The sequence below is a fragment of the Mustela erminea genome, chromosome 13 (assembly GCF_009829155.1).
Source record: "Mustela erminea isolate mMusErm1 chromosome 13, mMusErm1.Pri, whole genome shotgun sequence".
Classification (NCBI taxonomy): domain Eukaryota; kingdom Metazoa; phylum Chordata; class Mammalia; order Carnivora; family Mustelidae; genus Mustela; species Mustela erminea.
In genome coordinates, this window is record NC_045626.1 from 73422710 (window position 1) to 73439047 (window position 16338).

Below are 16338 nucleotides of genomic sequence, written 5' to 3' on the forward strand. Positions count from 1 at the left end.
ACCCATGGAGGGCAAACAAGCTAGTAATTGATGACCACTTATGTAGAAAGCAAGTCCATTTCAAAAATTTAAGAGTGAGAGACACAAGGCCCTCTGCTTGTATCTGCTTTTAGAGTGCAGCCTGGCAAAGCTAAAACACATTTTGAAAAATAAACAAAATAATAAAAACTCTGTATCCAGCCAGGCAAAGCTTTCTGGAGTGTGTTCTGCAGGACATCTCCCCATGGCATTCACAAGCATGATGGGTATGTAGATGGAGGAAAGTTCATGCTAGGAGTGTGGGACCACGGGGCTAACAGTTCTTCAGTGCAAGACTTATCAGAGCCTTTGGCAAATTCGAGTGCAGGAAGAGCTCAAGGATGTAGCATTGCCCAAGGCTAACTTCTATCAATGCTTCCTAAAGTGGCCTTCCATGGTCTAAACATTTGCAAAAGAAAAAAAAAATTAAATCTATCATTTTTAGTAAGAGACTGGGCTTTGGAGTGAGACAGACCTAAGCTTCAAGTCCTAGTTGGCTACTTCCTGGCTGGGTAACTTTGGGCCACTGGCTTCACCATTCTGAACTCTGGTTTCCTCATCTGTGAACCAAGACCATAAACCTCGCAGTGTTCTTCAGGGGAGCAAAGAAGCTGATGGACATCAAGAACCCAGCTGGGTGCACCGAGCCCACTGGGTGTTCCAAGAATCCCATTCATTTCTCCCAGATATGTGAGAACAGAAAAAAAGCTGAAACTGGCCCCTCGATGCAAACTCCCAGCACTTTATAATTTACAATAACTCCCAACACTTTACAGTTTACAAACTACTGCCAGTTCTTTTAGCTTATCTTCACAACAGCAGAGGAAGGCAGAACATTTTCTATCATTGCTCCCATGGCTCAGATGAGAAAACAGAGCCTCAGGGAGGTTCTAGAGACTTAACTCAGGGATGCACAGATCTGGATGAGTCTATAATTGTTGACCCTTTCTTTCCAAGGATAGGGTACTACAGCAGTCAGATCTGCTTGAGGATATTCTCAGTGAGACCCCCATCTCCTGCCGAGGTTAAGATAATCACCGAGATGCCCTTCAGTCTGCCCAGGAGGATGCCCAGCTGTAGGCTCTGTAGGGTGCCAAGGCTGCATGCCCTCCTTCTCTTGGATGGATGAATCAAACCCAGGAGCCAGGGAACCACCAGGCTGGCTCACTAGCTCTTCTGAAGGGCCCACTGCCCAGAAATCCTCTATTACTTTTAAGTTTCCAGCAAACAAGGATTCCATTTACCAAAGTGTGCATTGTTTCCCCATCTGAGATCTCCCTGAATCTTCACTGTGACCCTGCCCTTAGTCACACTATCTTATCTTAAGGATGAGAACAGTGAAGCTCTTTAGCAAGGTTATGTGGTTCCTCCAATGCCCTACACTTGGGCGTTGATGACCTTGGGACCTGACCCAAGCATGACTTGACCCCATGATTCCGATTAAAGTAGCAGCATGGGCTTTCTCATGTGTCTTATACATTGGCTCTGAGTGACCAGCACTGGATACAGAGCAAGGAATCAAGGGCTAGCCTGGAATTCAGTAGCAGTTAAGGTTTTTAAATCACTTTCCCAAAATGGCGCAGTTGTTAAGGTAGAAGGGCAGAAATCCAGAACAAGAGTCTGAGAATTCCAACACCCAGGCCCTCAAGCCCTACAGTCTAGAGGTCTCCCCAGACAGACCGCCAAGGGAGCCAATCATAGGAGTCAGCTTTGAGAAATGCTCCTCTGCCCCTTCTTGGAGATCCAACTGCAGACCAGACAATGAAGGACCTGGAGGGATCCCCAGCGAGAAAGCCTGTTTGCTGTGCCATAACCCACAGATTTCCAACCACTCCACTAAAAAGATTCATCTTCTATTCACATCAGTCAATGCATCTGTAAGGATGTTTATCTCAGCGTTGGTTAGAGTAACAGAAAATCTGAAAATCCTCAATGCCCAACTATGGGAGACTTGTTGAACAGATGACAGCATGGACCCAAGGTGGACTGCTTCTAAAGCTCTTCAGTATGTAAGTGAGATCTGTGTTTGCCGACATGGAAAGAGGCCCAGGACACACCGCTGAGTGAAAATAGCAAGCTTCAAGAAAGCATGACCCCATTTAGGGAAAACGATATCTCAATAAATATGTATGTGTGTGTGTACAGTGACAGAGAGCTATGAAATGACTTTTAAAATAGTAATAATGATGGTTTCTAGGTGGTACAATTGCAAGGATTTATTGCTTGCTTACCCACGGTTTGAAATGTCTGTCGGAGCTTGGATGAAGTGTAGGAAATGATTTGCAAAGGAAATAGCCAGAAGAAACTAGTCCCCTCCTTGAAACCTGTAAGTCCTTAAGTCCTTACCCAAGGTATAAAGTCACATGGTATTATGGGCTTTTGGCAGAAATCTTGGGGTGATGATGGTTGATAGTTCCAGAGACTTCTGGAAGTTCTAGAACCATATTAAAGATATGTACTTCTACTCTAGCACCCCTGACAGTGAAGGTCTTAAGTGGTTGCAGGAATGGTCTATCCCCAGGCCCTAGAATCCACCCCTCCCCCCGACCCCACTCGAAGGAAGATGGCACCAGGACCAGGTGCTAGACCAGGGCCTGGCAGGGCCCAAGGTGCTGTTCACATACCCGCTTCTGGCAGGACTGGCGGACATCTTCCAGCTCTTCCTCCTGGTCCTCACGGTCCTTCTGGTGCATCTGCTTCATCCGCTCGATCTCCAGCTCAAACCGCTGGCGGAGCTTGGGGGCGGCAAGGGCAGAAGCTCATGAGGGCGATCCACACAAACCATGTCAACCTGGGTATCCCACCTGCATTTTTCATTTCTAGAGTGTGGGGAGGACAGCCAAGTCATCCCCCAGGGGGCCGGGAAGGTCAGAAATGATAGATAAATAGCCCACGTGCTGCCACATCCCTTCCTGCAGCCATTACAAGCCATCATTAATCCATCACACTCTTTCCCACTGAATTTTGATGGAAGACTCCTTCAGGGTCCTTCTCAACAATTTTAACATGAAACAGATGTGTCATCCCTGGAGCAAGGCTCGGTGAGGGTTTTTTGGATGGATGGATGGATGGATGGATGGATGGATGGATGGATAGGTGGATGGATAGGCGGGTGGATGGAAGGTTGAACAAAAGTTTATTCATAAAGACAGGGAACCCTGCAGAGGGAGATCACTTGCCCAAAATGTCACCTTGGAAAATCCACTTTGCCTCTGGTTACTTGGTGGAAAACAACAACCTCAGGATGCTTTTACGAGAATCCCATGAGATTGCCCACATAAAACACCTAGCACATTTCTTGGCACACAAATATGACATTCTCTTTTGAAAACGGACAGGAATGACAGCCCCTCACTTCCTGGAAGACACAATTAAGAACTGTGTGCCCATGAAGGAGACAAGTCTTTTAAATGAGAACCTCCAAAACTTGCTCAGAGCCTATAAAGAGCCACAGTGCACAGTGTTTAAAACTGTGTGACGTTTCATAGAAGGTTCTAGAATTGGAAGCAGATGCCCTTCAAGGTGTTCCTTTCTTGATCTTGGTAACTGAGGCACTGACCCAAGCTCTTGCTTCTCAAATTCTATGGCATGTTAGCCCTAAGTAATGCAATTTTTAAAAATTTCTATTTCAGGGCTTCACCCTAGACCTACTGGATCAGAATCTTCAGCATGCAGGCTTCAAGAATCTAGACTTCCAGGCTTCCATTTATCTGTACTCTAATGCCTGGTCATGGTGCAGCACTAGGAACTCTATACCTTAGATGGGTTATAATGTAGAAACTAACTTTTTGATCATTTACCACACCACCCAGAGCCTCTCACCAAACCTTCAGAAGATTTCAATTGCTGTCCCTCATGTGGAAATTCAGTTGCGAAAAAACAGTGTTGGTCTTTTAAAATGTTGACAGTAGGGGTGCCTGTATGGCTTAGTGGTTAGGCATCTGCCTTCGGTCAAGACACAATCCCAGGGTCCTGGGATCGAGCCCCGTATTGGGCTCCCTACTCTGTGGGAAGCCTGCTTCTCCCTCTCCTACTCCCCCTGCTTGTGTTCCCTCTCTTGCCGTCTCTCTCCCTGTCAAATAAATAAATAAAATCTTTAATGAAATAAAATAAAATAAAATGTTGACAATATTCTCTACCATGCAGGACCATGGTGGAGAGGCAAAAGGATAGCACAGCACAGAGCCCTTATTCCAGTTCCTGGCATAAAGTAAGCTCGCTTTAAATGTCAACCTCCTTCCTCGCCTCCTTTAAAATGACAGAGGTTATGGGAAGATAATCCAAAACGAGGAGCTTAAGCAAGTAAATATAATATTTCTTTTTCATTTTTTTTCGAGCCTCTTGGATAGTCCTGACATCTGCAATACCATTTATGTCCACCTTATATGAGTTAACATAAAATTCCCTGGAAAAAGTGCTGTATTGTGATCAATAAATATCTCCCAGATGTCTACAAGGGTACAATGTGGTGTGAGGTTCTGGGTGAAGCTGAAGATGGATTCGAGCATTGCGTCAGCCTCGCCTTCTGTGTACACTAAGGATGGAAAATTAGGAAGGATACACTAACTTTTGGGTCCCTCAGGTCACAGGAGTACATTTCTGCTCCAGAGTTCCAAGGGGTCCCCTGGTGGTATCTTGAAGAACTCTCAGAATTTTCCAAAGCCCTCACTTTATTCTTGACTTCAGGTTGCTATCAAGCTGTGCTATCCTCCAAGTCCCTTAAAATAATCTACACAGATTCCACCTCCTTCATGAGCCTCCGTGGATTCCTAGCTGGAGCTGGGGGAAGCCAGGGGATGGGCAAGGCTCCAGTTTCACTATATGGAGGAGGAGACCAAAGTCCAGAGAAGACAGAGGGCTTGCTTAAGGTCGAAGAGACTGAGCTGCCTTAAAGACATCTTGTCAATGTGAACATATTTCAGCTCCTTGAATGCCACAGGACTTTCCTGCCCCAGGGCCTTGGCACAGGCTCTTCCTCCTGAAAGGAACTTTCTCAGTGCCAACTTGGACCCATCCTTCAGGAAATGTCACTTCCTCCAGGAAGTCTTCACCTTGATTGTTCCCCCAATCCTGCTTCCAAGACTGAATACGCAAATTCAACTTTCTCCTGATACTCAACATGACTATAAACTTCCAGAAGGCAGAAAGCACATCTGTCTTGTTTTGTTTTGTTTTGTTTTGAGAGAGAGAGAGAGTGGTGGGAAGGGGCAGAGGGAGAGGGAGAAAGAGAGACTCCCAAGCAGGTTCCAGGCTGAGCATGGAGCCTGTTCCAGGGCTCAATCTCACAACCCTGAGACCATGCCCCAAGCCAAAATTAAGTCAGATGCTTAACTGTCTGAGCCACCCAGGAACCCATGTCTTGTTTACACCTGAATTCTTAACGTCCACACCTTGCATGATGCAAAGTAGGCACTTAATAAATCCCTGTAGGCTGAGTGAGTTAAAGGAACTCAGTTTTCTGAACTGCTTCAGACTCTTTCCCTCCACGCCTGCCACACCAGGGTCTCAGTACTTAATGGGTTTCCTGCCAGTGGAGTGAGGGTAAGTGAGAAGCCAGACCAGGCACCCCTGCCTTCTCACTCCCTCCCTCCATGAAACCAGAGCTGCTCAGAGTTCATCTGCTTTCCATATTCGTGCTACCTGGTCAGATTTTCTCAAAAAGAGGGTCTCCGCCATACAACCACTTTGAAATTGTTGCCACTCATGAAATGCCACATGAGAAATTTCTTTCCAGCTAAACCTCAGGAAAAGCTGGTTTGTTTTTTATCTTGGGATAGCAAACATCACAAAACTCACATTTCCTTTTTCTCTCTGGCCACCAGGAAGTTTAGAGCTGAACCCATTAAGGGTATAAGATCACATGCTTTCTATATCTGCATATTAATTCACCATCCCCAAACCTCTTTGGTGTCTATTTGAGTGTGTCTTTCCAGCTTAGATCATTTTGTTTATAATTTTTCTGTTTTAGGAGGCACACGTTCTATAAGCCACTTCGAGTTCTTTGTGGCATGAAACGGGCACATCAACCAATAAGCCCACAAAGAAAATCTTCATTGGATACTTCACTGGTATTAATGTAGTCGATATTCCTGCCTTCTTCCCAATAGTGATTTTCTGTTCCCCAAAGATAAGAGTGCCAGTCTTCCTAGAAGTAACAGGTGCTATGGGAGTCAGAGGGCACATGTTCCAGATCCCATTCCCGGCACCCCCACTGTGATTCCAAGCCTCAGCTTCTACATCTATGAAGTGGGGATCACACTGGTTTCTGGCCCTGGCAGGATGGGAGGAGTAGGCTAGATCAGGAAGGCTCTGGATGCCAGACTCGGAGGTTGAAAGGGTTTCGGGGCTAATAGGGAACCACAGCAGAATAAGGAGCAGCTGAGTGAGGTAAGGTGCTGGCGTTGCATATCAATAAGCCCCTTCTGCACTGGAGCCGGTCTGGGATAGAGCCTAGGACAGAGCTTTCCTACCTGCTCCAGCTGCTTGATGGTGTTTTCTTGCTGGTTCTGGATTTTCTGTTGCTCAAGGGCGCTGGATTCCAGCTTCCAGAGCCTCTCCTTCAAGCCAGCGACACAGCTCTCCCCCAGGGAGGACAACCCCAACAGCTCCCGCTTTTGGGCCTGCAGCGTCTCCACCTCCTGCTTCAGCTGCGAGGTTTCCTGCTCCTTTTGCTGCAGAGACCAAGTGGCGGTGGAGATCCAGAGTCACGTGGTCATGCATCCCATCCACCATAGGACAACTTGCCATCCCTACCTCAGTACTTAATGGGACAGCTCACAGCAGTAGGGGCGGGGGCCTTTGTAGGGACCACGGCCCCCAGAGTTAGACCTCAAAGCACATAAAGGGAGCATTTGCCCATTTGTGAGCTGTGTATCTGCCGAGAGGCAAGTGACATCTCAAGGACTGCAACACTGGGGCAGTGAGATGAGGTGTCCAGAAATGACTCATCCAGGTTAGAAAGTCAACTCCAGGATCAAAGAACTTGGGGCTAGATCAAGAAATTGCTGAATGCCAGGATGAGCTCTCTCTTGGGGGTAGCAGGGAGAAGAAAAAGGAGCAAATGAATAAAGTGCCCATGTCATATTTTAATAAAATCCCTCTGCACGGGAGCCTGCATAGGACAGGGTGCTGCCCCTGGATGAGGTGACAGGGACTCATTCTTTCCCCAGCCTCTCCTATCTCCCAGGAGGGTACCTTGAAAGTGCTCAGATCCTCTGACAATCACTCTTTCAATGACAGTAGTCTTAAGGCACCCCGGAACCCATGACTCCAGCTGGCTGGCAGACCAGCCTACCCCTGCCACCCCACCCCAAGGTTCTCTTCCTTGTCACTATTTACCTTGGGTGAAAGAGGGGGGCAGGTTTCCTGGAAACCAGCAACTAAAAGCCTAGAGGGCTCCATGCCCTTCCCATCCCTTACCTTCAACTGTTGCTGAAGCTGGCCTAGTTCCCACCGGACGCTGGTATTCTCCTGGGTCACTTTCTCCCGAAGACCCTTCTCAAACATGGACTCCCCCAGGGCCTGGGCCAGCTGCATATCAAACCTGTTCAAGCAGAGGGCATGTCATGGCGGGGGGGGGGGTCCCTGGGGCATGAGGGGCGGGCAAGGGCTGGAGAGAGGCAGTGAACTTGTCGGCAGCCATGAAAGAGAGAGAGAGAGACAGAGGGAGGGAGAGAGAGATGAGAGTTTGCACTCGGTGCTTTTATCTAAGGTTGTGGATGGGCAGGAGGAATCTAGAATGTCAGAGGGCAACTTTAAGGGCTCAGATAGAGCTTCTCCAAATATAACAGAGACTTGTATAAAACATGATAAAATACATAGGTGAAAGCCAGGGTAGAATAGATAACAGAACAGATAACAGGAAAAGAAGAACATACAGAATGATAGAAAAACCTCATCTATCGGGTTTCCCCATATACAGGCTTGGGGTCTAATAGTCACTGATGGGGAAGGAATGGAAGTATACATTTGCACAAACAAGAGAGAGTCTATACTGTGTCTCCTACAGGAGACTGTCTGGCTTCTGTACCCATCAGCTATATCAGAGCCGGTGATTATTGATAAAAGGCTGGACACTACTACATTCGGTCTTGTCTTCATTTGGTTCCCCAGTGAAAAACACAGAGACTCAACGGTCCTCTTCGGGGCTGCCCTGGGAATCAGGAAATGCCTCATTTGGGGCCCACCTGCTCCTCCACGATGGTGACTGCCGAGTGTGAAGCACCTCCTGGATTTGACATCATTCTATGCAGTTGCCTTGAACTTCTACCCCTCTCCCAGATGAGGAAACCAGTAGAGGAGGCTCTCTGCCAAGCCTCAATAAGGTATGACCTTGGTCACTTGTCCTCAGGCCACACAGAAACCCCTATGGAAAGTTCCATGGGCACGGCCAGCCTGGCTGAATTGGGCGTGGGGTCTGGGCCCCAGCGAGAAGAAAGTCTCCCCTGTTATAAGACTATCCATTGTATCTTAACACCAGATGGTCATTCAAAGCCTCAGACTCCCAAGAGAGCCCATCATGGGAGGACGAGGGAGTCCTCCTGTTGGAAGAGCCCAGGAGCTTTCTCATTGGCTGAAAAGGGAAACATCGTGGTGGTAACAATGGTGTGGAGTCCCAGAGTGCCAGGCTCTGCGCTGGGTCCGTGTAGGAAGGATTCAGCAAGAAACATGTGATGATATGGATTTTACAGAAGAGGAAGCTGAAGTTCAGACAGGCAGAGTGATTTGGCCCCAAATGCCAGGCAGGGTCCAGGTCCATTGCTGTCTTAGCTAGCCCCCCATCTAACTGGTACAGTTGGGGACAGACAGTGGGGGCTAGCCAGTGAAAGAGGGTTCCAAGGAGGCCTGGCCTAACAGGCCGCCTGATGCCAAAGAATGGCTCCTACAGAGACCCAAACTTCTGGAACACACTGACCAACAAACTGCATGAGGCCAGATGGATTCCCACACCCACTTCACCCCACCCAAAGCAGGCCTGGGTTCTAACCTCCAGTGAGTGTGGGAGTCGGTGAGCCCAGCCCAGGCCTTACCGCAAGGAAGCAGGCTGGGAGTTCCATCGGCCCTCAGAACAGAGCTTTGTGACCCATGGAGTAACCATGGCAACAAGAAGCCAAACCCAGATGGAAACACTTTGGGTAACTGTGAACTTAGATGCCACGGTGGGGGGATAGGGGAACTGTGGTGGACATCAGTCCACCAGGGCCCAGCAAACTGAGGAGGCGGCTACCTCTACAGTTTGATTAGACTTAGAAAAATAGGAGGAAGGGTTGCTCCCTTCTAGATCTTTCCCCACTACATTTTGCCTGACTTCCCATCATTAGAGCAAGGCTTCTATCGTCCATCGGCTCCCTGCTAAAATGTTGGTCCCCTGAGACAGAAAATGACTGCTGTTTGCAACGGGCTTCAGAACATGAATTAATGTCTGCCAAGAGATGGGAGAGGGATAGGGAGCACCACAGGACAAGTAAGTCTCAGGGGGAAACAATATAAGTATGAATAAATTGGGATTTTCCCAGGGGAGCCCCATCAGGAGGGTCTTGAGTGCCTAGAATGGAGGATTCTGCCCGAGGAGTGTCAGGGAAAGACCAGAGAGATGGAAATTCCATCTCTCTGGAAAGCTCCCATCCTCACTGAAGAGTGAAACCCCCCGACATAACTCCTCAGAATAGGAGCAGAGGGTCATCTGGGTGGCTCATTTGGTTAAGCATCAGCCTTCAGCTCAGGTCATGATCCCAGGATCCTGAGATCTAGCCCTGTGTCAGGCTCCCTGCTCAGCAGGAAGTCTGCTTCTCTCTCTCCCTCTGCCCCTTCCCTGCCTGCTCAATCTCTCTCTCTCTCTCTCAAATAAATCAATAAATCTTTAAAAAATATTAAAAGAACTGGAGCAGAACCCACAGAGGAAAGCTGATATTGTCATAACTGGCAGAAACCCTGAGGGGAAGCTGGAGTCCCCCATTTACAGACGGGGTCTGTAGGAGCTATTCTTTTTTTTTTTTTTTAAAGATTTTATTTATCTGACAGAGAGCAAAAGTAGACAGAGCAGCAGGCACAGGAAGAGGGAGAAGTAGGCTCCCTCTCAACCAGAGAGCCCAACATGGGGCTCAATCCCAAGACTCTGGGATCATGACCTGAACCAAAGGTAGACGCTTAACTGACTGAGCCACCCAGGTGCCCCTATAGAAGCTATTCTTCAGCAATAAGTCCAAGAACTCCTTAGGAGCCCCAGCCCTTCTCTGGCCTAGAGAGGAGATATCATTTGACAAGGTTACACAGGACATGACCAACGTAGGACAAAGCCATTTTCCCCACCACAATGACAAGATTCAGCTGAGTCCCCAGGAATATGAAAAAGGAAACAGAGTCAGATATCAATAAAAGATTAAAGAAACCTCTCTTGTTTTGGAAGGCCATTGCTAACAACCCCCTCAAAGATCTTTTTTTTTTTTTCACATGAAGAAGCCAGCTCAGAAAAGCTCCAAGTGAGAGAAATAATATTTAATTACACAGACCAAGTTCAAAATCTATGCCACTCCCATGAAAATATAACTCAGCTTACCCCTTCTTGCATCTCTCGTAACATTTTTCTCAATTTTCTTCCCAGACTGTCTAAAAGAGGCTGTATCTCATCTCTTTGTCTCCTATGAAGTCTCCATTGGAGGTTGTCTGACTCAAAACGGGACCCCTGAACACCACAAACTACCCTCACCAAACAAGCTGAAGGGCTTCCAACACAGCGGGTGTCCAGAGTTAAATGAGCTCGGGCACTGAGGTTTTGCAGACGGATGCTCCTGGGTCCCCATCTAGGTTCTACCATTTGGGGAGCATGGGAACCAGAGTGCAGCTTCAAGATAGGCATCAGGCTCATGCACAAGGCTCCATCTGTCTGTGCCAGAGCTGTTCATGTGATCTGAGAGCTGAGGCCCTAACTGCCGAGAGCAGTGAGTGGATTTTTGGCCTCCGCATTCTGTGGCTCCATATCCTACAATGGGGCTAAGAATCAGACGTCAGTCCATTGGGTCTACCAACCATATCATTTAGTCCTCACTGGTATGGTGTGTTCTGCCCCCTGACCTGAGGCTGAGAAACTGAAGCTCAAGGAGTTGAAAGATTTGTCCAAGGTCAGACAATTGGAAAAGGGCATAATGAGGTCTTAAACTGGGGTAGCGTGACATCAGGGCTCACTCCCCCAACCACCATGCTAGGGTGTCCTCACCCTCCGTAACCAATTCCTCACTTGATAAACAGGGATGTTGAGGCCTCGAGAGGCCAAGAACTCTCCCCAAGGTCATGTGGCTGATTGGGTAACAGGAGGGAATCACTTCTTGCTACATATGTGGGAGAACCTTACAGGAATAAGATGTGAGTGGTGGGGAGGATATTAAAGGCCAGACAAGGGCATTAGGCCTTGTGGATGAGGAGCCCTGATGGAAGGGAGGGGGCCTGAGGAGGAGAACCTGGAGACCCCAGAAGACCCTCGCACCAATATAGCCCACCCTGGAGCCCCCACGAGGGGAGTGTCATGCAACTCACTTCTTCTGCTTCTTCTCAAGTTCGTGATTTCGGCTCTGCTGGTTCTCCAGCTGGAGGCGGGTGTCCTCCAGGTCACACGTCAGATGGTGGCACTTCCTCTTGTGCTGGTGGGCCATTTTCTTGGCCCCCTCGTAGGCGCTCTGCAGCTCCGCAAGCTGTGGGAGTCACAGAATGAATTACCCCGCTAGGTCTGCCCTTGAACTGACTTTCTACTTTGAACTTCAAGTAGCTGCCATCACCACAGTGAGTGTGGTGGAGAGAACAGGTGTAGGGCCAGAGAGACCCGGACAGGACCACTTTCTGCCTGTGTCTCCACAAGGAAGCTGCTTCTCTGACCCTGTCTGCTCAGGGGGAAGATGGGGGCAGGGGCGATTGCCCCTCAGGGGCAGGGTTTAAATTGCCTCCATAATAATTCTGCCAAAGTGTCCACAGATTCTACCCAAGCCCTGCCTCAACACGACAGTCCTCTGAGCCTGCAGTATTAATACCCTCCTCCATGGGCTTCATCTCGGAGCCATGTGGAGATTAGCCAAGAAGCAGTCAAAATGGTACATCTCAAGGCTCTACCCAGGAACCCCATGAGACAGTCTGTAAAGGTTCAGGCCGTAAATGGCACTTTCGACAGCCTGAATTACACAGCAATACACATAACCGTAAACAAACAGAAAAGCAAAGCCTCTCGCCTCTTCCTCAAGGAAAAGCCCTCCCAAATGTCCTAGTTTAAATCTGGGAGAGAGGACAACTCAGCACACTTGCTTTGAAGAAATGGCCTCATTAAAGAATTTCTTTAAATAAGCAAAACTCTGAGTTAATGAAGCCTGTAATTCTAAATTCAGTATTTGAAGGCAAATGGGATGTTTTCTTATATTCTGCAGCTCAGAAAAGGTTGCAGCTTTATTACTTCTTAATGCAGCATGAATAACTACCCCCTTCCTTGGGGAAACTGACCCGCCTTTATAATTTGTTACTAAAGAACTCCGCTGTTCCCTTGTAGTTGGGTTTATCCACAGCTCAGGATGACTTTGAGGACTACAAAATAATGTCTGGCTTGGAAGTGACCACAAAAACCATCATCGGCAGGGAGAATCCTGACCTTCCATTGTTTATAAAACCCCCATATGATCTCACCCTGGCCCCCCTCTGCATGATGGTCACATAATGCTTTTCTCTCAGTGAGGAAATACATTTAACAGCAGGACAGGCAAGTAGGACCTCAAGTCTCAAGGTGCTCATCACTGATGGGGGTGGGGAACCCAGAAGTGAGCAGATAATTATATACATCATGATGAGGTTTATACTTGAGGACACAATTCAAGGGCACCCAACCAGTCTGTATCAGGGGAAACTTTCTGGAGGGAAGGACCTATAAACTCACATCTTAAGGAGAGTTGGAGGTATCCAGGTCGGGGAAGGAGAATATTCTAGGAAAAGGTAACAGTATGTGCAAAGGCCCAGAGGTGAGGAAGACTAAGGCAGTGCAAGGGAAGAGGAGAGCCCAGAAAGAGACTCACAGAGATATAGACATTTGATCTTTCACAAAAGAATAAAGGTGATACAATGAGCAAAATAATCTTTTCTGCAAATGATGTTGAGACAACTGGTCATCCACATGCAAAAAAAAAAAAAGAAGAATCTTGACATAGACCATACACCCTTCACAAAAATTAACTTAAAATGTATCACACACCTAAAATGCAAAACTATAGGGGTGCCTGGGTGGCTCAGTGGGTTAACCCATTGCCTTCAGTTCAGGTCATGATCTCAGGGTCCTGGGATCAAGCCCCGCATCGGGCTCTCTGCTCAGCAGGGAGCCTGCTTCCTCCCCCCCTTTCTCTCTCTCTGCCTGCCTCTCTGCCTACCTGTGATCTCTGTCTATCAAATAAATAAATAAAATCTTTTAAAAAAATAAAAAAGAAAATGCAAAACTTTAAATCTCCTGGAAGATAATTTAGATGAAAACCTACATGACCTTGGGTTTGGCAATGACTTTTTAGAGATATACACAAAAGTCATGACCCATGAAAGAAAGAATTTAAAAGCTGGACTTCATTAGAAGTTAAAATTTTCTGCCCCGCAAAAGACACTGTCAAGAAAATGAAAAGACAGGGGAGCCTGATTGGCTCAGTTGGTTAATCAGCCTTCAGTTCAGATCATGGTCCCAGGGTCCTGGGATTGAGCCCCACGTTGGGGCTTCCTACTCAGTGGGGAGCCTGATTCTTCCTCTCCCTCACCCCACCCACCCCCTGCTTGTGTGTTCTCTTGTTTGCTCTCAAATAAATAAATAAGATCTTTTAAAAATAGAGAGAAAATGAAAAGACCAGCTATCGACTGGGAGGAAATATTTGCAAAAAACATATTGGACAGACGACTGTTCTCCAAAATATACAAAGAACACTTGAAACCCAACAAGAAAACAACTCAATTAAAAAATGGGCCAAAGACCTTAAAAGACAGTTCTCACAAAGAATAAAGACCATGAATAAGCCTTTGAAAAGGTGCTCCATGTCATATGGCCCAAGGGAATTGCAAATTAAAACAAGACAGCACCATGCACCTATGAGAACGGCCCAAATCCAGAACACAGACAACACCAAATGCTGCCAAGAATGTAAAGCAACAGGAATTCTCGCAGTGCTGGTGGGGATGCAAAATGGGACAGCCACAGTGGGAGACAATTTGGCAGTTTCCTACGAAACTGAACATGCCCTTCCCATATGATCCAGCAATTATTCTCCTTGCAATTGACCCAGAGGAATTTAAAGTTTCTGTCCACATGAAAACCTGCACATGGGTGTTTATTTCAGCTTTACTCGCAATTGCAAAACATGGAAGCAACCAATATGTTCTTCCATAGGTGAGTGGACACACTGTGGTCTATCCAGACCATGCAATATTCTTCAGCTATCAAGCTAGGAAAAGAGGTAGAGAAACTTCAATGCCTACAATTAAGTGAAAGAAGCCGATCTGAAAAGGTGACATACCATATGATTCCAACTATGCGACATTCTGGAAAAGGCAAAAGTATGGAGGGATGAATCACTGAGGCAGAGAGGATTTTTAGGGTAGCAAAATATCTTTTTTTTAAGATTTTCTATTTATTTATTGGACGGGGTGGGGCATCAAGAGAGGGAATACAAGTAGAGGTAGTGAGAGAGGGAGAAGAAGATTCCCCCACTGAGCAGGGAGCCTGATGTGGGGCTTGATCCCAGGACCCTGGGATCATGACCTGAGCTGAAGGCAGACGCTAAAGGACTGAGCCACCCAGGTGCCCCAAACTCCTCCTTAAAACTACAATGGGGGATCCATGTCCTGACACATTTGTCCAAACCCACAGAATGTACACCAAGAGTGAACCCTATTGTAACCTATAGACTTTAGGTGATAATGAAGCATTAACATAGGTTCATCCATTGTATCAAGGGGGCCCCTCTGGCGGGAGGTGTTGACGATGAGGGAGGCAATGGTCTAAGCAGGGAATGTATAGGAAGATACCCTCCTCTCTCTCTGGCTATAAGCTTTGAACAAGTGAATATGCTTGGATTCAGCATGCTAGAGCCATTTATGAAAGCTGACTCTCCTCCCAATTCCACACAGTGCTCTCACAATGGTAGGCTGAGATTGGCCCCAGTGGAAACATTTACACCATGGAAATTGGCCATTGGTAAATGCTAAACATTGGCGTGTTTAGTTTCAAAGGCCCAGTTACCAGCACACCACTAGTTAGAGTGTAGCTGGTTAAAATGTAGTCTAGGTGTCACTGGAGACCATTCAAAACAGGCAAAGAGACCAAAATATCCCTATATTTGTCTAGAAAATATTAGATATGAATACCTGATATTTGTGATATCTGGCTGCACTTTCAAGAAAGGAAGGAAAACTTCAGGATATCCTAAACACAAAAGACACAAAACAAGAGCCAAGAAGGGTTTGGCAGCCATGGTGGGGGAGAAAGGGAGCAGCCAAAAGATCCAGAAATGTAACTAAGGATCACAGCACCATGGCTGGGTTTGAACGCTCAGACAGAGACAAGAGACAAAGCCTTGGGACTAAGGAAGGTGGAGGTTGGAAAGAAGACCCCTGCATTAAGTCATGACCCTCAGAGAGCTGCCCCTCAGGGTAAGGGGGCAAGAAAAGCTCCACCCACTGGTCTGGAAGGGAGTCAGAAGGCCTGGTGCCAGGCTGGCTCTGGATGGATGAGAACATGTTCCCCTAAGAAGTCAAAACCCTAGATCTGTGCCTCAGGTGGGTTGAGAGCTCAAATTCTGTGCCCTTGTTGCCAAAGTCTGCAATGGAGATAATTTTTCAGAATCTCAAAGGCTGCTGCAGGAGACAGAGCAAAAATACTCCTTCTAGAGAAACACACCCACAACCTACAAACATAGAACTGCCATGAAAATCAATATGACGTTTTCTTAAAGTTTTAAAGCAAGACTAAAATAACTAAACAAAAAAATGAAAAATAGAGCTACCCTATGACCTGGTAATTGCACCACTGTGCATTTACTCCAGAGACACAGATGTAATGAAAGGAAGGGCCACATGCACCCCAATGTTCATAGCAGCACTGTCCACAGTGGCCAAACTGTGGAAAGAGAAGAGATGCCCTTCAATAGACAAATGGATAAAGAAGATATGGTCCATGTATACTATGGAGTATTATGCAGCCATCAGAAAGGATGAATACCCAACTTTTGTATCAACATGGATGGGACTGGAGGAGATTATGCTGAGTGAAATAAGTCAAGCAGAGAGAGTCAATTATCATATGGTTTCACTTATTTGTGGAACATG

At 47.0% G+C, this 16338-nt stretch overlaps 1 protein-coding gene across 1 annotated transcript in view; it reads right to left on the reverse strand.

Moving 5' to 3' along the window:
* The window catches only part of MYO18B (myosin XVIIIB), a 255291-nt gene that overhangs the window by 112771 nt on the left and 126182 nt on the right, over positions 1 to 16338 (reverse strand). The window contains exons 29-32 of the mRNA XM_032310793.1: positions 11548 to 11702; positions 7438 to 7561; positions 6489 to 6689; positions 2643 to 2753 (exon numbers count right to left, since the gene is read on the reverse strand). Coding sequence (XP_032166684.1) covers positions 2643 to 2753; positions 6489 to 6689; positions 7438 to 7561; positions 11548 to 11702 — 591 coding nt within the window. The remainder of the gene's footprint in view (positions 1 to 2642; positions 2754 to 6488; positions 6690 to 7437; positions 7562 to 11547; positions 11703 to 16338) is intronic.